At 46.8% G+C, this 22599-nt stretch overlaps 1 protein-coding gene across 1 annotated transcript; it reads left to right on the top strand.

The window, feature by feature from the left end:
* Window positions 1-4848: 4848 nt before the first annotated feature.
* SLC48A1 (solute carrier family 48 member 1) lies at window positions 4849-20892 on the top strand. The gene is made up of 3 exons (XM_028721202.2): window positions 4849-5045; window positions 16151-16318; window positions 17707-20892. Exons 1-3 carry the CDS (start codon window positions 4907-4909, stop codon window positions 17841-17843), a joined length of 444 nt encoding a protein of 147 aa, XP_028577035.2. The 5' UTR covers window positions 4849-4906; the 3' UTR covers window positions 17844-20892.
* The last annotated feature ends 1707 nt before the right edge of the window (window positions 20893-22599 follow it).

Genomic DNA, 22599 nt, shown 5'->3' with positions numbered 1-22599 from the left:
CCTGCTTGGCAGGGGGTTGGACTCGATGGCCCTTGTGGTCTCTTCCAACTCTATGATTCTATGATTCTATGATTCTATGATTCTAACCTGATCTCGTTTTTTGACAGAATTACAAGCCTGGTAGATGAAGGGAACGCAGTGGATGTAGTCTACCTTGATTTCAGCAAGGCATTTGACAAGGTGCCCCATGATATTCTTGTAAAGAAGCTGGTAAAATGCGGTCTTGACTATGCTACCACTCAGTGGATTTGTAACTGGCTGACTGACCGAACCCAAAGGGTGCTCATCAATGGTTCCTCTTCATCCTGGAGAAGAGTGACTAGTGGGGTGCCACAGGGTTCTGTCCTGGGCCCGGTCTTATTCAACATCTTTATCAACGACTTGGATGATGGACTCAAGGGCATCCTGATCAAATTTGCAGATGACACCAAACTGGGAGGGGTGGCTAACACCCCAGAGGACAGGATCACACTTCAAAACGAACTTGACAGATTAGAGAACTGGGCCAAAACAAACAAGATGAATTTTAACAGGGAGAAATGTAAAGTATTGCACTTGGGCAAAAAAAATGAGAGGCACAAATACAAGATGGGTGACACCTGGCTTGAGAGCAGTACATGTGAAAAGGATCTAGGAGTCTTGGTTGACCACAAACTTGACATGAGCCAACAGTGTGACGCGGCAGCTAAAAAAGCCAATGCAATTCTGGGCCTCATCAATAGGAGTATAGCATCTAGATCAAGGGAAGTAATAGTGCCACTGTATTCTGCTCTGGTCAGACCTCACCTGGAGTACTGTGTCCAGTTCTGGGCACCACAGTTCAAGAAGGACACTGACAAACTCGAACGTGTCCAGAGGAGGGCAACAAAAATGGTCAAAGGCCTGGAAATGATGCCTTATGAGGAACGGCTAAGGGAGCTGGGCATGTTTAGCCTGGAGAAGAGGAGGTTAAGGGGTGATATGATAGCCATGTTCAAATATATAAAAGGATGTCACATAGAGGAGGGAGAAAGGTTGTTTTCTGCTGCTCCAGAGAAGCGGACACGGAGCAATGGATCCAAACTACAAGAAAGAAGATTCCACCTAAACATTAGGAAGAACTTCCTGACAGTAAGAGCTGTTCGACAGTGGAATTTGCTGCCAAGGAGTGTGGTGGAGTCTCCTTCTTTGGAGGTCTTTAAGCAGAGGCTTGACAGTCATATGTCAGGAGTGCTCTGATGGTGTTTCCTGCTTGGCAGGGGGTTGGACTCGATGGCCCTTGTGGTCTCTTCCAACTCTATGCTTCTATGATTCTATGATTCTATGACCAACAGCATACAAATCAATATGGCTAACCTGATCCAAAACACCCACCCACCCCACTTACACAAGAAAACAAAAATCACCACAGCCAACCACAAACAAACAACCACACCCTAGGCCAACCCCAACCTCTCTCACCACCAAAGAAACACAAATGAACAGCAGAGAACCTGCACAAGCAATGCTGACACCAAACCCTACATACATTAAGCAAAATAGAAACATTGCCACCTGATACCCCCATCTTCCCCCCTCCCCCCCCCCATGTCTCAACAAATGAAACTGATTTGTAAAAATGTTACATGGAAAAAAATGCAAGAGACATTACACATACTTCTGTAAAACAAGAAAATCTTTAATAAAAAGAAAGAAAGAAATACAAAGGAAAATGCTTCAGCACACAAATAATTTTGAATAATCTTGTGAATGGTGATGTTGAAATTTAAATCTCTTTAAAGTTTCAGGTCAAGTGCTGACACTTGGGCATATTCAACTGATCCTCTACATGGCCGCTGGTTCCTCCAATGCCGGGAGAGGAGAAGTGGGCCATGCTGGGGGTGTCCGCTTCTTGCCCCCTCAAAAATCCATGCCCAGGGCCACGGTCCCTCTGGCACCCCACACACTACACCCTGCTGGCACCCACAAACTCCTGATGCCCAGGCAACACCCAGTTGTGTAACCCAATATGTGGTAAGTTTAAGTATGTTGCACATACCCAAGACAGTCAATGCCGCCATTTGCTGAGGAGTTCAGAGGAAGCAATAAAAACCTGTTTTCCAAGCTCGGTGGTGTCATTTGAGTCAGTGCCTAGACCAGGAGCAGGATGAAAGACAAATACACTGAAGAAAAGTATCTCTGAGAATGTACAAAGTACCTTTCCCTAAGCACAAGCAAATCCTGCACAACTGAAATTATAAGGCAGGATATGTGTTTAATGATAAGGAAATGCTACTTTAGTTCAGCAACTTTTCTTTCTTGACATATAATGTAGTTATGCATACTTGTTTTTAAAATCTGCAGCTTTTATCTGCATATTATGGATAATTATGGGCTCCCACACACTTCCCCTTGTGCTGTGCTTAGAAAGCAAGGGCCCAAGAAGTTTTCTGCTTGACCTGTGCTTAATAATAATAATAATAATAATAATAATAATAATAATAATAATAATGTTACGGAAAAATCTAGGTGTGAGGCTGCTCAGTCACCCATCTCATCCTGCTGAGCCCGTGGGTCCCTGCGGAATAAAGGAAGGATTCCAGCCACCAACCAGAGCAAATAGCTGTAGACCAAAGTTTATTGCGCAATAGGTTCAAAGAGGAATTTTGAACCCTGAGGATGGGGTGACAAAGACTTTTAAAACTTTCCCACCATATCCCAGAATACAATTCGTACAGCATCATTGCTACGTCATTGCTACATCACTGACATGTCACAAAAGGGGAGGGGTTAACCTTGGCAAACATGTCCAGACAAGTCCTTGGTACAAGATTAGCATAAGCAGACATGGCAGGGCAAGACTCAGGTATAAGATTAGCATAGACAATATGTCTTAAGTACCCACCACCCAAAAGTACAATAGAAGTTCCTTTGCATGTCTGGAGCCTGAGGCAAGTCAGGTGATGAGATTTGGCTTCCCTTGGCTATCAATGAGCCCAGCAATTGTCACCTCTGGGAACTTCCTGGAGTCCTAACTGGCAAAGGAGATGATTTTATATTATTTTTAAAGCTAGGTAACTTCCCTGAGCTGTCAAGTTGAAAGGATACATTCAGGCATAATATTTGTAACATTTAACTTTAAAGATGTGCCCCCCGTAATTTCAATAATAATAATAATAATAATAATAATAATAATAATAATAATAATAATAATAATGGTTTATTATTTGTACCCCACCCATCTGATTGGGTTGCCCCAGTCCACGCAGTCTTCCCCACTCCTCTCCCAGAAAATAAACACTCTTTAACAATAAAACAAGTATCAATCCAACACTCTTTATCACAGAATCAGAGCAAAGAGCAACCTGCAGAAAACCCAATTTGCCATTTGTTCTGATTCAGCGTTAAAGAGTGCATTAGCCTTTTTTGCAACTGCATCATGCTGCTGCCTCATGTCCAGCCTGTGATCAACTACAATCCCCAAGTCCCCTTTCATATGTACCACTGTCAAGCACTGGGTCATTTTTGCCAAGATGCAACACTTTGCATCTGTTGAATTTCCTTTCCTTTGTTTCAGCTGTAATCAAAATCAATCTGAATTTTATTCCAGTCTTCTGAAGTGCTAGCTACCCCTCTCAGTTTGTGCCATCCACAAATTCAGAATGATTCCCATCAGGCTTTCATCTAAAATTGATGACGAAATGTATAGAGGTGCTGACTGATTCCAGGACACGACCCCCCTCAGTGCCCGATTACCAAATAGGCAGAGTAGACACGTTTTAGGCGACAATGGATCAAAATAAAATGGATTTGATCTTGAAAGAAAATTACAACCAAGCTTTCTTAGTTCAATATTATCCCACTATAGCCATGGGGCCTCCACAAGGTTTAACCCAGCACTGGCAACCCTTCTGGATCCTCAAATCTGCTGAGAAGCCACCAACAAACCATTTCTGAGTACCGGTAGTTTTTTTGACTCACTGTGAATCCATCTGATGTAACCAGCTTTATCTGATAGGAACAGGGATCCCGTGACTCTCCAGACATTGTTAGACAACAAGTCCCTTATCATTTTGTTATGCTGGTTGAAGCTGATGGAACATGGATACATATGTGGGGGGGGGGGAGGGGGCACAGTAGACGCTTCTCACTCTCTCTGTTATTAATCTAGCTCTTATCTGATGTTGGTTTTTGTCTTTAATTTTGTAGCTTGAAGGCGACCCCTTGATTTTGTTTGTTTTTTACTTGAATATGTAAACTGTCCTTCAGTCCATTCTTTAGCAGAAATGAGGGGATTAAAAGTAACAACTTTAAATTACAAAAACTAGATACAGTTAAAACGATACAGATACAGTTAAACTGTATCTAGTTTTGAAATTGTTTGGTGGGTCTTTGGACCGCAATAAAGTTTTGATTTGATACAGGGCGGTATTGAAAAGGACAACCACCACCACTTACGATTGCTAAGCAGTTAAGAGGAGAGATCTGGGTTCCAATTCACACTCTGGTCTGGTTCGCCTTGAGCCAGTCCCTCTAGAATCATAGAATTGTCGAGTCGGAGGGGACCCCTAGGGTCATCCAGTCCAGCCCCCTGCAATGCTGGAATCTCAGCTAAGGCATCCACGGCTGCTGAGCCTCCAGCCTCTGTTCAGAACCTCCAAGGAAGGAGAGTCCCCCTTCCAAGCGCCGCTGCCTTTCGCTGGGCGTCCGCCCCCCCCCCCCGACCCGGACTCGGGGCAAGTTCGAGGCGCGCCTGGCCGCCAAGCCGAGCCTCCCCCCGGCCGCTGGGCGCCGCTGCCGAAGGGGGCGTCTCCGGCGGGGAGGCGAGCCGGGGGCGGAGCCGGGGCGGCAGCGGCAGGCAGGCAGGCGGCCTCGGACGGGCACCGGCGCAGCGCGCCTTCTCGTCCTCTCGTCCTCTCGCTCGCTCGCTCGCTCGGCTGGCTGGGCGATGGCGGTGACGCGGAAGCTGGGCATCCGCCTGGCCTACTCGGCGGCCGGGAGCGTGTCGGGGCTGTCGGTCTTCCTGGTGTGGAACCTGGCGCCCAGCCTGCGGCAGCCTTACACCGCCGCCGCCGGAGGGCTCTCCGGTAAGACCCGCGCGATGGCGCCCCCCCGGCCCGCAGGGAAGGGTCCGCTCCGGGGAGCCCCTCTCTCCCGCGCCCTCCCCTGCTCGCCGGGGCTGCGTCGCGAGTCCGCGGCGAGTTTGCAGCACGCAGCCTCTTGCTTCGCTTTTGCGCGGCGGGGCCACAACTTGAAGGGGGCCTGGGGGACTCTCGGCCACCTAAACTTTCTGAGCAGCCAGAGGAGGGTTATTTGCAAACTGGCCTCGCGGGACAATCCACATTGGATTTATTTTCCCCTCGCTGCCCCAACCGGAGAGCCTTAAAAACAACAACCTAGTGTCCCTACAGTTCTTTCCCCCTACAGTTCTTTCCCCGGGTGCTAAAGGTCACTTGAATTCTTTTAAGTGTGCTTTTTCTAGTTGTAATACTTACCAGTTGCCCTTGTTGTGAGTATAAATGTGACTAGTTGTAGCTAATCTGTGGTTTTTTAAATTGTTGTTGTTGTTGTTATCATCTGAAGAAGGGACTCGGATGCTATTTATATGGAGAGAGGCGGTTCTTGGGATATTGCAGTCCTTAGTTGGATTTATCCACCTTACCCCCCACCCCAACAGCCCAGAGTGACATTTTAATTCTTTGCAACCCTGGGACGTAGGCTAAGAGATAGCAACTGGCCCATTGATGCCCAAAGAGCTCCTAGCCTATCCCTCTAACCATTAACAGCACTCTAACATATACTTCAGACTAAAGGCAGTATGATAATTTGTGTGCGTGGAGGGGGAGACAATTATTTTGTTTATTACTGCATTTACAGTGGTACCTCAGTTTACATACGCTTCAGGTTACAGACTCCACTAACCCAGAAATAGTACCTCGGGTTAAGAACTTTGCTTCAGGATGAGAACAGAAATCACGCAGCAGCAGCAGGAGGTCCCATTGGCTAAAGTGGTGCTTCAGGTTAAGAACAGTTTCAGATTAAGAATGGACCTCTGGAATAAATTAAGTACTTAACCCGAGGTACCACTGTATATTGCATCTTTCCTCCAAGAAGCTGTAGGTGCTGTGTGTGAGTCTCCCTCTCCTCATTTTGTCCTTGCAACAACCCTGTGAGGTAGCCCTGGTTGAGAGATGCTGTCTGGCCCAAGATCACCTCTTGGGCAGAATGGGGGTTTGAACCCTAGTATGCCAGGTTCTGGTTTGACACTCAGACTGCTGCATCTCACTGGCTGTTAGGCTTTAAAGAGCCACCAGGGCACCTAATATTTAGGATCCAACCTTCTACAAAAATATGGATATGTTGATGTTTAAAAATAGCTTGGTTTCGGCATTAAATTGTTAGCAGCTTTGTACTACCAAGGAGCAGTTTTAAGACAGGGCTTAAAAGAACGGAATTTCAGCACTTGGCACCTGTTGAACTCAAGGCCACTCTAAGCATGACTTGTTGCATGCAGCCTGTTTGTGGTTTGCAATGCATGTATTTTCCTGATGCCTTTTTGAATACATTTATCCCCTTTGTCCAGCATCACAATCGTCTCTTGTAGGCAGGCAGCATGGAGAAAACCGTGTGTCTCGTATAATTGTCAGGTCATGTCAGGGTACAGCATGGCGTGATGGGATTTTGGCTACTTTCTTTTTGTACTTCTGTAGTAGTTGTCAGGGCAACTGTCACCCTCTCATTATCACCTTCATGAGAATCATATTCATTTTCTTTCTTTCTTTTACCCCCAGTGAATTTCTGAACATGGTTCTGAAAGCATTGATGATGAACTGGTTTAAACCAGAGAGATTTGGGACTTGAAGGAGCACAAGTTCAAATCCCAGCTTCTCTGACTTTGTGACATTGGTGACACTAATCCCTTGGCCTTGGCTATCCTGCCTGTAAAATGGGAACCAGAATAACCAGTCCTGGAAGGGATGGGGATGACACAGGTGCTGCCTTTGGAGCCTAGAAATGTTTTTCAGTACCTGATCATTATTACCCTGTTAGGATGGATATTAAGTTAAATGAGAAGCACGGTAAAACAAATTGCATTGTAATAGAAAAAACTTGACAGTCGTCTCTGAAGGATTGATGACTTTGTTTATTTGGGGAAAGGCAGCTGCCATTTAATTACATTTTATTTATTTATCCAGTTTGTACACCACCCTTTATCCATAGATCTCAGAGTGGTTCACAGCATAAAAATACAAGATAAAAACACTACACACACACACACACACACACACACACACACACACACACACACACTAACCACACCCCCCCCACACACATTTAAAAGGATTGAGGAATTTAGCCAGCCATATTCATTTCTTTTTTCCTCCACATTCATTTCTTTATTAAGTACATATGAAGCTCCTATATAATAATAATACATTTTTATTTATATCCCACCCTCCCCAGCTGAAGCCGGGCTCAGAGCGGCTAACAACAGTAAAAATAACACAGTTTACATAAAATTACAATCAATTAATTGAAATACATTCATTCATTCTAAAATCAATTCAGAGTCAAATTAATGGCAACCATTGGGCTAGAAGTTTTGTGAGGATTACCAAAGGAGGGGGTCAGGCTGTGCCTTGGCCAAAGGCCTGGTGGAACAACTCTGTCTTGCAGGCCCTGTGGAAAGATGTCAAGTTCCGCAGGGCTGTAGTCTCTTGTGACAGAACATTCCACCAGATCAGGGCCATGGCCGAAAAAGCCCTGGCTCTGGTTGAGGCCAGTCTAACCTCCCTGTGGCCCGGGACCTCCAAGATGTTTTTGTTTGAAGACCGTAAGGTCCTCCGTGGGATATACCAGGAGAGGTGGTCCCATAGGTATGAGGGTCCTAGGCTGTATAGGGCTTTAAAGGTTAAAACCAGCACCTTAAACCTGATCCTGTACTCCACCGGGAGCCAGTGCAGCTGGTATAGCACCTGGTGAATGTGATCCTATGGCGAGGACCCCATAAGGAGTCTCACCGCGGCATTCTGCACCCGCTGGAGTTTCTGGGTCAGTCTCAAGGGGAGCCCCATGTACAGTGAGTTACAATAATCAAGTCTGGAGGTGACTGTCACGTGGATCTCAGTGGCTAGGTCAGGGCGAGAGAGGTAAGGAGCCAACTGCTTAGCTTGTTGGAGATGAAAAAATGCCGCCTTTGTTGTAGCTGCAATCTGTGCCTCCATGGAAAGGGAAGTGTCGAAGATTACACCCAAACTCTTAACGGACGGTGCTGACACTAATTGCGCCCCCGCAAGAGATGGGAGTTGCCCCCCCCCAATCCCATATTGTCCCGACCCAGCCAAAGGACCTCTGTCTTTGAAGGATTTAACTTCAACTGGCTCCCACGTAACCATCCAGCCACAGCTTCCAAACATCTGATCAGTGTGTCTGGGGCCGAGTCAGGATGGCCATCCATCAAGAGATAGAGTTGGGTGTCATCAGCATACTGATGGCAGCCCAACCCAAAACTCTGGACAAGCTGGGCGAGGGGGCGCATAAAGATGTTGAAAAGCATTGGGGAGAGTATCGCACCCTGCGGCACTCCACACACCAAGGAGTGGCACGACGACAATTCCCCCCAAGTGCCACCCTCTGACCAGAGAGAAACGAGCACAGCCACTGAAGGACTGTATATACAGAGTCAGACCTCTGTTCCATCTTCCGCAGTACAGTGGTACCTTGGTTTGCAACCGCTTTGGATTACAACCACATCAAACCCGGAAGTGTGTGTCCCTTTTTTTGGATTACAACCCATTTTTATTTTTATTACAACCAATTTCTTTTGGGAGGCCCCATTGGTGAAAGTGTGCCTTGGGTTACAACCTGTTTTGGTTTACAACTGGACCTCCGGAACGGATTATGGTTGTAAACCAAGTTACTGTACTGTAGTGTCTACTGTTACTGACAGTGAATCTTTAGGGTGTTGGGCTGTTGCCTTTTCCAGTCCCCAGATCCATCAAATCTATTTTGACCCTGAGACTAAGGTTGGATGAGCTCTACCATTTGTCATATATAAACGGCTACTTATATATTGCCACTAATCCTTACGAGCTATTAGAATGTGTTGTGTTCTGAGCCGAGAACCCGTGGCCCTCCAGATATTGTTAGAACACCAGCCCTGATCAGCAGTGGTCAGGGATGATGGCGTTGCCGGCCAATAGCACCCACCCTGCTCTACTTTTGGACCTCAGCATGCAGGTAGGTATAGGCTTGATTTTTGAAGGCAGAAGGCCAGAGGCAAATATAGACACCATCCTGGAGTTTATGCCTTCATTCTGGCTGGGTGTTCTGGCCCTCACTGTTGATGGGGATCCCACAGGACTGCACACGTCTGTGTGCAATGTGACTATGGCCACGTTCACAACATACATTTAAAGCACAATGATGCCATTGACATCACTGTACTTTCCAGCGCTCCCTGTGAAGAGGGATTGTTTGGTAAGTCACTCTGGAGATTGTAGTTCTGAGAGGGCAGCTGGGCTCTCCTAACAACTCACAGCACCCTTTGAAAACCACAGCTCCCAGACTCTTTTGGAAGGGGAAGGTGGTATCACGGTGCTTTAAATGTATGACATGAATGTGACTTTGTGCAAAATTCATAGAGTATGCAGGAGAACCCACCCATTAATGAGCTTTTCCCTATCTGCCATGTTGAGCATTCTGACAGTTGGAAGTAAATTTTGCTAGGTTGCAGTCTTCTGTCTTAAGACACTGTGAGCTGTAAGTGAAAGCTTCCTGCTGAACCTCTGGGCTGTGGAGTGCCTTAGCTGAGAGCTATGCCCAGATGGGGAATCTTATACCCTGTTTCAGAGCTTGGGTTGGTTTGGTAGTGCAGAGGCAGGCCAGTTAAAACATGTTTTGGTTTGGGTTTTTTTTATGAAATCATTTTTATTGGTTTTACAAATACAAACTATAAACGAACACAAACTAGTAAAAACATATCTATATAAAGAGATTCTCCGAATCTCTAGACTTCCCCCCATCTCCTCCATGGGGTCTCATTTTAAACATCTACAACTGCATATTCATCCGTATCAAACAATATTGTCCATAATAATTTTTACACTACAAGTGAGTCAAAATCTTGCTCTTGTTTCCATCTGCTTACAGTGGTCTCCTAAATAACTTATAAATTTTTCCCATTCTTTTATAAAGTTTTTATCCTCTTGATTTCTGAGTTTTCCAGTCAGCTTTGCCATCTCGGCAGAGTCCATCAGCTTGGTTTGCCATTCTTCTCTGGAAGGGACTTTGTCTTCTTTCCAGTTCTGGGATAATAACATCCGGGTGGCCGTTGTTCCATATATAAAGAGTATTTTCTGCTCCTTTGGTATGTTAGTATCTGTAATTCCTAATAAAAAAGCTTCTGGTTTCTTAACAAAAGTTATTTTAAGCATTTTTTTATTTCATTATATATCATCTCCCAGAATGCTTTTATTACCTTACAAGTCCACCACATATGATAAAAGGTACCTTCTTTTTCTTTACATTTCCAGCAGATATTTGAACTTGTCCTATACATTTTTGCTAACTTAGTAGGAGTCAAATACCACTGGTACATCATTTTCATATAATTTTCTTTCAGTGTACAACGTGCCATAAATTTCAAATCTGATTTCCATAACCTTTCCTAATCTGCCATCTGAATATTATGTCCCAAATACTTTGCTGACTTGACCTGTTCATCTTTTGTGGGCCGCTCTAAAAACCAAGCTATACATTTTAAATAATGATTTAACATTATTTTCTAACAAATCTTTTTGAAATCTTGATAATTCACAACTAAAACCTTTCTTTTTATCAATCTTAAATATATCATTTAATTGGTGAAACTGTAACCAGTCCATTATTAAATCCCTTATCTCATCATAATCTTTTGTTTCACCAGCTCTCTATATGTCAGCCAATTAATTCTCATATTCACTTTTTTCAAAGATATTACTTCTAAAGGGGAAAGCCACCAAGGTGTTTTTTGCTTTTTCCCATACCAGAAAGATTGATTTTCTTATTAGATGATTCTGAAAACCTTTATGCACCTTAGCTTTCTCATACCATAAGTATGCATGCCATCCAAATCTGTTGCCATGTCCTTCCAAATCTATTATATCTGCCTTTTTCGATATTATCCATTCCCAGAGTCAACAAAGACAGGATACCTCATAATAAGGTTGTGCTGCAATAAACCTCTTTGCCCTCTGCCTCCGCAGTTGGAGGCAGCAAGGCTTCTGAATCCCAGCTGCCGGAAACCACAGGAGGGAAGAGGGCTCTTGTGGTCAGATCCTGCTTGCTGGTTTCCCACAGCTTGGCAACGGTGAGAACAGGCTTGGCCTGATCCAGCAGGCTCTTCTTTTGTTCACATGTGTTCTCTACAGCTCAGTTTTGCAGTAGTTTACAGATACGTTGAAGCTTGTTTTAATGAAACGGTTGTACTTTGTTTTTCCTTCTGCTCAGCAATTTTAGACTATTAAGCAGTTTAGTTGCTTTTAATCAACTAAGTAAGTGGTTGAGGGGAGAAATCCATGAGCTGTGCTCCTTCAGGCAGCCGGTGGCAGCTCACATGACTGAATGCTGATCCATAGAAAGCAAATTCCTCCCACATAGAAAAGGGTAGGAGTGAATTTTGTAAAGGAGCATCACAGCCCTTTCCTGCAGCCTGAAGAAGTGCAAGACAGTCCTATAAGAACCAAGATGACCTGATGTGTTATCAAAGTGTGCTGACTTACATTATCCTACCTAACTAGGCGCTGCCCCACCCAGTTTCAGACTCTGATCAAAACTCTTATGTCAGGAGGTCTTTGAACCCTGAATGCACCTCAAATGTTTTACATTTTGTTTTAGTTTGTGAGGTTTTATATTCCTGAGGTTTTAAATGATGTATATTGTATGTGGTGTTTTTTTATTATTGTACACTGCTTTGAGACCTACGTGGTGTGAATAGCTCCACAATGGCCAGGGATTAGGAGTCCAGTCTCCTCTGGAAAGGCCACAGTTTCCTCATGCCTGCTTTATGCGATGGGAGCTCCCCTCAGATCTCAAGGAAGTGCCCCACTGAATTGGGGACTGGAGCTCTGGAACGCAGAAGCCGCTCTCCTGATTCTTGGAATGAACCTGCAGGACGATGACATTCATTCTTAAGAAGCTTTTTTTGCTATTTTTAAGTCAGGCAGGTAGTTCAGTCGATTGGATAAAGCAAGGCTTTGGATTAAGATCTTCTCCAAAGGGAGACGTTGCCAGACAAGTGGATAAAAAGTTCAATGTGAAAGACTGGAGAAGCAAACAATGGTGTGTGCTGTGCAAAAGTGGGGGCACACTCCTTTCAAGCTGACCTGTTCCCTGAGCACTGCTTGTTTTGTAGCAAGATGGTTCCTGTTATTCAAGGGATGAGCATCCTGTGGCCTTCCAGATGTTTTTATTAATTATTACATTTATGTAGAACCTTTGCCTTCCAAGGTGTACATGGTTCTCCTCTTCTCTACATCATTCTCACAACACCTCTGTGAGGTGGGTTAGGCTAAGAGATGGCAACTAACCCAAGGTCACCCAGTCACCCTGACCACATGTCAGGCTGGCTGGGACGGAGGAGATTTGGAGCCCAACAGCACCTGCTTAGGTAGATGGCAGCATTATGTAAAACCAGAAAATATTATCTACTTGGCACCTAAATGTATAACAAGCATGTGCAACTGTAGAAAAGTTAGGCATTGTGGAATACCTGGAATGAGGCCTTGGAGAGTTGTTAGCAGTCAGTGTAGACTGAATGGGGAATCTGTAGATGCAGTTGGGCTCCAATTGCCAACGGCCTCCAGTAGAAGGTTGCTTTATATGCTCATATGTAAAATTCCCTGCAAAGAAATGCTCCCTGTGTGGGTGGGAGAAGAGGCTTCCCGGATGGCGCTTCAGCGTTAGACTGCGTGCATCTCATCACTCCCAGGACTTACTTGTCAAACCTGATGCCACATTGGTGAAGGTTCTTTGTGAAATCTCCTTTCAGTTTTGCCTTCAGGCTCACTTCTTAGCCACTGCTGTGCCAAAGGGTGCCTTCACACAGTCAAAGCTGTTAATCCAGCTGGCTGCTTTGGTGATTCTGCCGGCAGGAACACATGGTGAGAATTGGGGGCATTGTGGGAGTCCTGGGGCTCAAATTAGGCTATTGCTGGAGTGTTGATGCTCAAATTGGGTTTGTCTCTGACAGCTGGAGCTTCTAGAGGGGCAAAGGTTTATCAGGAGGCATGATCTTGCAGGTTGTTTTTGGCAGGGTGCATGAAAATGTGAAGGAGGCGAGGCTGCTTCTGTCTTGAGCAATGATCTCAAACGTTTCTTGTTCCGTTTCAGGAATGCAGGCCGAGACTTTACCAAGAAATGAGTCCGGGTGCAAGGCTGCATGGGTGTGGGCCAAAAGGATCACTGTCTTTAGGGATAGGGGGCAGCGCTGGGTTGCAGAATGGTTCCTCCCTTGAATGTCTTCCTCCTCCTTTCCAGCCAGGCAGTTGCTGATGTCACTTATCTCATTCCAGCATGCAGAAAAGGACCAAAAGAAACACAAAAAAGTTCAAAACAACTGTATTGTGGATCTGCCCAGTTGAGCCTGCCAAGGGTTTGTTTGTCCTGGATCTGGACCAAATAGATCATGCTCAGCTGAACAGCCTTCTCACAATTGCTTGTTGTCCCCAGGGGTCAGGTAGCAGGAAGACACAGAGGAGGCATTTGCACACTCCAGATGTTTTGCAGGGGAAGGGTTGCCACCACCTGCCCCAATGGGGTGTTAGGACGGCTTAGATAGCAAAGACCCTAAACCCCAATCTAAACCCTGTTTATCTGAGTGTTGGAGAACCGGAAAGGTCTTTAATGCTGTTAATAGCAGTGCCTTCAACCCTGTGCCTAGTTTGTCAGGGTTAATTCAATTTTTGAGGCTGCTGTGCAGAGTTCTTGTTTTGCCCAGCATTTTCTGCCAAGTCACCCTGAAGACTTCCCTTCCAAAGATTCCTTTGCAAAGTCATGGTTTTTTGGAAGTGCAGCGTCAGGTGTCCCCTAACACAAGGAGGCAGCCTTGGGTGGTGAATCAGTTTCTGACACGTGAGGGGGAGCCTCTGACCACACACACTTCCTGCTGAGAGAAGCAGCCCCTGGAATGACCCTGCATTTTTTAAAAATACATCCATATTATTTTAAATGTAGACCAGAAGCTTGTTTCTTTTTCTTTTCTTTTCTTGATTTGTCAGCAATGTTGCAAATATTATTTTTAATGTATTTTTTTAAAAAAGATTTTCTTGATTTACAAAGGTGTGTGCAATGTCTCTCTCTCTCTCGTATTTTTTTTTCCAGGTAACATTTTTTTTTTTTACAAATCGGTTTCATTTGTTGAGACATTAGGAAGAATAGGGGGAAAGAGGTGGAGGGGGGGGAAGATGGGTGGGGGTGGGGTCGGGTGGTGATGTTTCTATTTTACTTAATATATGTGGGGTTTTGTGTCACCATTGCTTGTGCAGGTTCTCTGCTGTTCACTTGTGTTCCTTTGGTGGTGAGAGAGGTTGGGGTTGGCCTAGGGTGTGGCTGTTCGTTTGTGGTTAGCTGTGGTGGTCTTTGTGTTCAGAAGCCTGTGTTTCTGTAGCCTCTCTGTGGAAATCGGCACCTGCAATCTGGGAAGTTCCCCTTCTTCAGAGCTGGCAAAGCACTGCTGAACTTCCTGTTTCTCCACCCCTTAAAACTTGCAGGAATCCTGTCTTATTGCACATCCATGGTTCTTCCAGAACAGCCCTTGCCAACCTTGTGCTCTCCAGTTCCTTTGGACTACAGTTGCCATCACAGCCACTGGGCAGGACTGATGGGATTTGGAGTCCAGCAGCATCTCCAGGGGCACATTCCACGCTAGACTTCCCACTAGGGGTGGGTGTAACAATTATGCCAGGACTGGGGGATCCCTGTCTCTCCAGATGTTGCTGGACTGCAGCTGCCTTCATCTTTTGGCCAGGCCAGCAGGGGCTGATGGAGTTGGAGTCCAACGTTACCTGGAAGGCCAAAGGTTCCCCAGCCCTGGTCTGAATACACCTGGTCTGAACACCAGAGATGCCATGCCAAAATCGCATCAGTGCACATAATACAAGCCCTTCAGACAGAGTAACCTCTTTTGGCTGGCTGAACTGGTAAAAGTGGATTCCACCACCACCTCCCTCAATTTCCCCTCTTGTGAGGATAAAAACACCTGGTTCTAGGAACAGTGATTACCTCCATGCTGCTTCTCAAAGCTCAGGCACTTTTACATGGGTTTGTCTTCAAACCTGTGTTTGATCCATCCCTGAAACAGCTGCAGATCTTGCACTCAGTCCCGCCCCCCCAGTGCTGATGGCTATCTGCAGCGCTGTTTTTCACCACAGGAGGGCATTCCTTCCACTGTGTCCTCTCCCTGATTTTATTTGAAGTGGTGAGATCTAAAGGTGTGAACTAATCCAGAATATGGCAGCTAGACTGGTGACTGGGAGTGACTGCGGCACCATATAACACCGGTCCTAAAGGATCTTCACTGGCTCCCATTATGTTTCCAAACACAATTCAGTGTTGGTGCTGACTTGTAAAGCCCTAACCCAGAAGACCTCTGAAGGTCTTCTGCTGGTTCCCTCACTGCAAAAAGTGAAGCTACAGGGAACCAGGCAGAGGGCCTTCTCAGTAATGGCTCCCACCCTGTGGAACGCCCTCCCATCAGATGTCAAGGAGATGAAGAATTACACAACTTTTAGAAGACATCTGCAGGCAGCCCTGCATTGGGAAGTTTTTAATGTTTTGTGTTTTACTATGTTTTTATATGTGCTGTAAGCTGCCCAGAGTGGCTAGGGAAATAATAATTTTTTTGTTGTTATTATTACTACTACCTTTTGTGGAAGAGAACCACAATAGGTGTTTGGTGGGTTTTTGAAAAATATTTTTTCCTGCTCAGACTTTTCTGTTTTGTTTAATGGCAGTGTAGTGCCCTCCAGCTGTTTCTTGACTCCAACTCCCATCATCCTCAGCACAGCCAATGGTCAAGGGCTGATGGGATTTGGAGTCCAGCAGCAGCCACAGTCTCCCCACTCCTGGCCTAAGACCTGTGTGGAGATGGATGATCTGCCCTGTAGTTCATGTTGCTATTGCTCTTGATTCTTCTCCTTCTTTGCTCCCCCAGGGGTGCTGGCTCTCTGGACCCTGATCACACATGTGATGTACGTGCAGGATTACTGGAGGACGTGGCTGAAAGGCTTGAGGTTCTTCCTCTTTGTCGGCGTTCTCTTTGGCATCATCTCTCTGGTGGGCTTCTGCACATTCCTGGCCTTGGCCATCTCACAGCATCAGTGTAAGTTGGGGGGCATTTGCTGTTCGGCTATAGCAAGAGCTGATTAGGTTCTGTGTGGCCCCAAAAACAAAACAAGCAAAATCAAAATTTTGCTCCCCGAAAATTCTGTATTCTGCAATCCATAATCCTCAGTGGCAGAACACTTGCTTTGCTCACAGAAGGTCCTCGGTTCAGTCCCTGGCATCTCCAGTTGAAAGGATCACCCAGCAGCAGTGGGGGTGGAATGGACCTTTTGCCTGAGGCTTTGGAGACTCGCTGTTGGAAAGAGCAAGCTGCACTGAGCTCAATGGGTCAGTAGACTGGCTTGGTCTGAGGCAAATTGGCATGTGCAAAAGATAGAGGGATGAGCCACAGCTGCTGCTTTGTATGCAGAATGTCTCAGGTTCTGGGCTGGGTATCTCCAGCCAGAAGAATCTTAGGGAGCAGGGCTCCAAAATGTCTCTGTGGCTAAGAATTTACAGAAGGATGGCTCAACTTTTTATACCAAGTGGGCTGCAAGAGTATTTTGAACCCACAGGCCACACACTGCCTGGTTGTGGAGGTGGGGAGAGCAAGGCCAAAATTGGACATGCACGCCCATGCTGCCTCCCAAAGGTGGATAAATGAGGCTCTGGGCTTTGGGAACGAGGCTCTGGCAGGGTCCTAGAGCCCTCCCTCCCTCATTTCCAAAGCGGGGAAAGCACTAACTGGGCTTTCGGAAGGTGGAGGGAAGACTCTAGGACCCTGTCAGAGCCTTGTGCCTCCTTCCCAAAGCCCAGCGTCTCACCTGCCCAACTTTCAGAAGGCGGCATGCTGAAGGCCGCCAGAAAATGCGTTAAAGGCCACATGTGGCCCTCTGGCTGTGCATTGGACCAGCCTGATTTACATGGATGCTACTGTTAGGAATAGACAATACTGGGAGAGATGGACTAGCAGGAGTCCAACTGAGCATAAGAGAAGATCATATATTCCCATTCGCATTACTTAGTGTTTCCATGTGTACTGGGGAGGGGAATTTGTTAGGGAACCTGCCTTGAAGGGGGAGGCACTTCACACTGATCCACTTTAGCTTCAACTTGGAGCCAAGGGGAGCTTTGCTTTTGCTTCTGAAGCTTCAGGTGCCGGCCTTCCAAAATGCAGGGAAAGGGATCCTGCGCACCCTCCTGCTACTGCAACTCCCATCACCCCTGACTATTGTCCATGCCGGCCGGAGTCACCAGGAGGGTCTCAGGTTCCCCATCCCTGCTGAAGTCCATCCTGCCTGGCGATTCCCATAGGAGGCATTTATTCCATTGGCTTCCTTTGGTTGTGGCAACTCATCCAGTGGAGTCTTCAGTAATGAGGAAGGGAGGCTCTGTTCTCTCTCTCTTTTGTTTAACATTATTAATGGTGCTTGTTCTTCTCTTTAGCCCTGAAAGACCCAAAGAGCTACTACCTGTCCTGTGTCTGGAGCTTCATCTCCTGGAAGTGGGCCTTTCTCCTCAGCTTGTACTCCCATCGGTACAGGAATGAGTTTGCAGACATCAGCATTCTCAGTGACTTCTAATAAAGACCCAGACTTTTACACTCCGGCAAGGAGAGGAGGCACGTGGAAGGATGGGAGGCCCCCCCTCTGGACAGGCCCTTGCAGGAAGGTGCTGGCAAGGAGGACGACCCCTAGGAGGCCGAGAGCAGGAGCCTGCGTCCACCTCTGCTTTCCCTCCCTCTGCTGGCTTCCCTAGGCTCTCTCCCTTATTCCATTTCGCCTGTCGCTCTGGCTTGCTCCCTCATTCTCGTGCGTGTGTGTGTGTTTTTAACTTTCACCAGCGTTTTGTTCCAGCTTGGAGGGATGGCTCAAGGTCCACAGCAAGACCCAAGGTTCTGGTCCAAGTCCTCCTGGGCCCAATACATTTCCCTCTTGCACTTTGGAGCGGTGGGGAACAACATGAAGGCTGAAGAAACAGGCAGAGCCACCATCGCCACCCATAGCCATGGTCTTGTTGCCGCCTGCCGGGTGTGTGGTGAAGGCCCAAGGTGGCTGGGGTACCCCTGTGCCCCTTCGCCCCAAAAGAGAAAGCAAGGGACTCCTTTCACAGAGAGATGTATTTTCATAAGCGCAAGGCACAAATCCATTTTAAGAGGAAACTATTTTGAACAGAAGCCCTGACCCCGTTGTCGTCTTGCTGTTGCTCATGGCTTTTGAGGCAGGAAGAACGTAGGGAGTTTTGTGCCCCAAATAGTCCCCCTGCCCCAGTTCTTCTCCTGGCTCCTTTTAAATTGTTGGGTTTGACGTTTCAGAGTGAGATTCAGACCAGGGATGGGGAGGCTGTGGTGCTTCAGCTGCTGTTGGGCTCCAACTCCCAACTGCCTCAGCCAGCATAGCCAGTGGGCAGGGATGCTGGGAGTTGTAAACCAGCAACAACGGGTGGACCACGAGTTCCCCATACCTGGTTCAGGTGAAGCCATGTGCCTGTGCTGACACTGTCCCTGCTGTTGAGGGTTAGCCCTATGGAATTTGGAAGGGACATAAAACACCCTTCAAACGCCACAGCCCAGCCCCCCTTTTAAGGGTCAGCTGCTAATGTCTTCCTTGTATCCATTGTCTAAAACTGTTACATTATAAAGCAGAAACAAAGCATTTATTTAGACTCTAATGCTCCAGTCAGTTCTGAGTGTGTCATCTGTGTCTCACACATATGTTTGGACCAAAATACGTAATTAGCCACTTGGTTCTTGCACGTGGGGGTGAGTGGATGGGTCAGTGGAAGAAGAGGTTTCATGCCTGAGGATTGGGGGTGGCTGGGGTACCCCTGTGCCCCTTCGCCCCAAAAGCTCTTGGACTCAGCTCCCAACAGCCCCCAGCCAGTATAGGGTCAGGAATTGTGGGAGTTGGAGCCTAGCGGTGACTGGGGGGGCCACTGAAACCCTCCCCCCCCCCATCAATTGAAAATGGACTTCAACTAAGGAACTGGTAGTTGCATTAAATAGCATCACATCTGCATTTTATTATTGTAGCTCTTAACCTTTTCAGATCAAGCCTGCCCGGGAGCAGAGCTGGCTCTATGCAATGGGTGTGATCTTGTAAGAAGGAATGGGTTCTTGGAATCTCTTGGCGTCACTTGGATCTGAATCGTTGCATCTGAACACCTGTGAGGGTTTGCCACTGCGCTCTTAACCCAGAACCGTTTGCTAGTACTGGATTCTGTGGCACCATTTCTCTTCTCCACCCACTGGCTCACACCTTTTCCCTTTGCAGTGCTGATCTTTCCATTGGGCACAGAGGGCTTGCTGAGTACTTCCCATCTCTTCTCTAAGGGATGGATCCACTCTTTATAAACTTTTTACATACTCTGAGTGTGTGGACCCTGCACACTGGATGCTCCCCAGGTATTTAAGTGGTGGCTGGCCCTTGTTGTTTCTCGGTTTGCCTGGAAGCAACTTGATGAGAACCAAGTGTCCCCTTTGGAGATGCAGGAGTTGTTCACGCACTGAATGTGAGCTTATTGCAGATCTAAATCTGGGCCTATGAAAGAATGCTAAGCAGTTCCCATGCGACATGCCTGGAGACCCAAGGAAGACAGATGTAGCAACTCTTCCCACCTTTCAGTGAATTCTGGATTCTTCATGCGGCCTCCTGCACTTGGTAACAGCTTCATTGTTTTTAAAATGGGCATCTCAACAGCCTCAGAAGTAGATCTTAAGAGATTGGCAGGTTAATGCAGGCACAGCTATTTGTAAAGTACGGTAACTCGGACCCAAACCATTTAGGACTTTAGAACTCATCCCCATCAATTTGAATTGGGCCTAGAAGTAAGCGGTGCAGCTAGCAAGTCGAAGTGTGATGCTCCAACTTCCTGCCCCCAACCAGGAGTTGGTGACCGGCATTCTTTGCCAGCTTTACGTTTCTGAACCATCTCCAATGACAGCCCCATGTGGAGCACGTGATGATGTCCACTGATTGTCCCCTCCTGAAAACAAGAAACTTTGAGAAGCACAGAAGGAAATTGGTGGCTGCCTATTGTTCTCTATTTGCAAATGCAGGAGAAGCAAAAGGGCAAATCCTGTTGCCTCATGGCCCGTTTAATGGAATGAGGGGCAAGCAGGGATAATGAGAGAGCGGGTGACTAGCTAAAGAGGACTTGGCCACTGGTGAAAAATAATCTGCCACACCAGCAGGGGAAGTCAGTGGTCCATCTGTAGTGCATGCAGGTGTCGGCAGGCAACAGGGTGCTCTCCAGGTGCTGGACTCCAGCTCACATCAGCTTCAGCCAGCATGGGCACTGGCCAGGCATGATGGGAGCTGGAGTCCAACAGTATCTGGAGGGCTTGAGGTTGGCCATCCCTACCTTCTATCCTTTGCTCTCCATGGAAACTTTGGCCCTCGGCTCATTAGGGGATGGGACCTTGTGATGTTGCCCTGCTTTTGCAGTACAATTCATAGGCTGCTTTCTGTTCCCCTGCTTCAGCCCTTGGAAATAACTTTTACCAGCGTGTGTTTTGTTCTCCCCTCTGTGTGTGCGCGCGCAATATTGGGGAGTCAGTGCACAAACGGCTTGCCTGGGAGAAGACTGTCCACATGCCACTTTTGTTATAAATAAAGGGGGGAAACAGTACAAGGTGTCTGACTGTATTTCTTGTAGAGGGAAGCCAAGAGGGGTGTGGGTGGGTGTGAGGCAGAGGGAGAGGGAGGGAGAAACCCCTGTGGCTGGGGAGCTCCTGAGCCAAGGAAATGTGTGTTTTTGCCCCCCTGGTAAGAACTGGTCTAGTACACACATGGTCTTGGTTACCTGTCTGAAGCCGTCAGTGGGTTTGGCTGCAGGGAACTCATGGCACCAGTAAATTCACACAAATTCCTTTTTCTTATTGGAGCAGAACAACTTCAAACAGCCTTTGAAGAGCTTAGAATCTCAGATATGACAACAAGGGTGTGTGTGTGTGGAGGGCTTCCAGTCCTTTAGTTCTGCTGTCCTCAACCTGATGCCCTACAGCCAGCTGGAGGGCACAGGGTTGGGGCAGGCTGGTCTGGTTTCTCTCCATGGTTAGCTGCAAGCCCACATTAGTTAGGTTGCAAGAAGCTGGACTTCAGTGGGCAGTAGGGCAAATGTTACAAGAGACTTGCAGAGAAGATGAGGGAAGTTTGCTGTTTTGTGGTGGCATTATAAGTTCTTTTCCAAAGCTGATGTGTGACTTTTGCAAAGCAAATCCTGTTTGTGCTTCTCATTGCCCACAATTGTGTATTGAAAAGCACAGCCAGGCACCCAGCCTTGGATCATACCTGAGCCATGGGCTAAAATGTTCATTGTGTTCCTTATTCAGAACTGGACAGCAGGTGGAATTCAATGCAGCATGCATACAATTGGCTTAATATTTTGCTTCTGTTGTACCAAATTGCTGTGCCTGAGTCTGAGTAACAGTTTCCTCTCAATGGTTGCAATCCTAAACTCACTTACCAGGAAGCAAGCCCCACTAAATTTCATAGGATTTACTTCTGAGTAAACATGGTTAGGATTGCGCTGCAAATCCTTAAGCAATGTAATGCTTGCTTTTCAGCTGAGGGTTTGGCAGTGCCTTGAAAGAGCCCTAGCCCATAGTAAGCTGAATTACAATGTAGCAAACACATCTGTGGGGTGTACTGGCATCTGCAATGCTAACAGCAATAGCAATGTAGGGTTGCCAGGTAGGCAGAGAAAAACCTGAACCTGCTCCCTTCAACAGCACTTTGAACGCAGAAATCAGGCATCACACTTCCCCCAAGATGGAGCGGAATGGGATCGCCTGCTAATCCTGCAGATCAGAGCACTGTTAAAAAGACGCCAACTACAAAGGATGGCTCAGATTGGCAGTTTGTCTGCAAAGTCTAACTAGAAGTGTTACTATATGTATTGTTTGGCCGTGTGTGTGTGTGTGTGTGTGTGTGTGTGTGTGTGTGTTTGTTTGTTTGTTTGTTATAAATTCAAATTCCAGAAAATAGCAGCCAGTGGGGGCAGGAGGCAGATCAGAATTCGGACTGTGCTGTGCAGTATTGGGTCATCCCACCCATGACATCAACCTGATCCTATGGGACAGTCCCATATTTTCCAAGCTCCCCGTGTCAGGGTTAGGAACATATGGCGCTCCAGAGGCTGTTGGACTCCCAGCTCCCATCAGCCCCAGCCAGCATGCCCGATGGTCAGGGATGATGGGAGTTGGAGTCCAGCAACAATGGCAGGAGCTTCTGCCCATTTAACTGAGGGCAGATATTGGAAACCAGATCACCATGTGGGGCGGCAGTGGGCACAGAAGGATTCTGGGGAGGGCAGGTAGGTGTCTGAGAGAAGAACTAT

Source organism: Podarcis muralis, chromosome 2 (assembly GCF_964188315.1).
Source record: "Podarcis muralis chromosome 2, rPodMur119.hap1.1, whole genome shotgun sequence".
NCBI lineage: Eukaryota > Metazoa > Chordata > Lepidosauria > Squamata > Lacertidae > Podarcis > Podarcis muralis.
The sequence above is the reverse complement of the archived record's forward strand: the minus strand, read 5'-3'. Positions and strand labels throughout refer to the sequence as shown.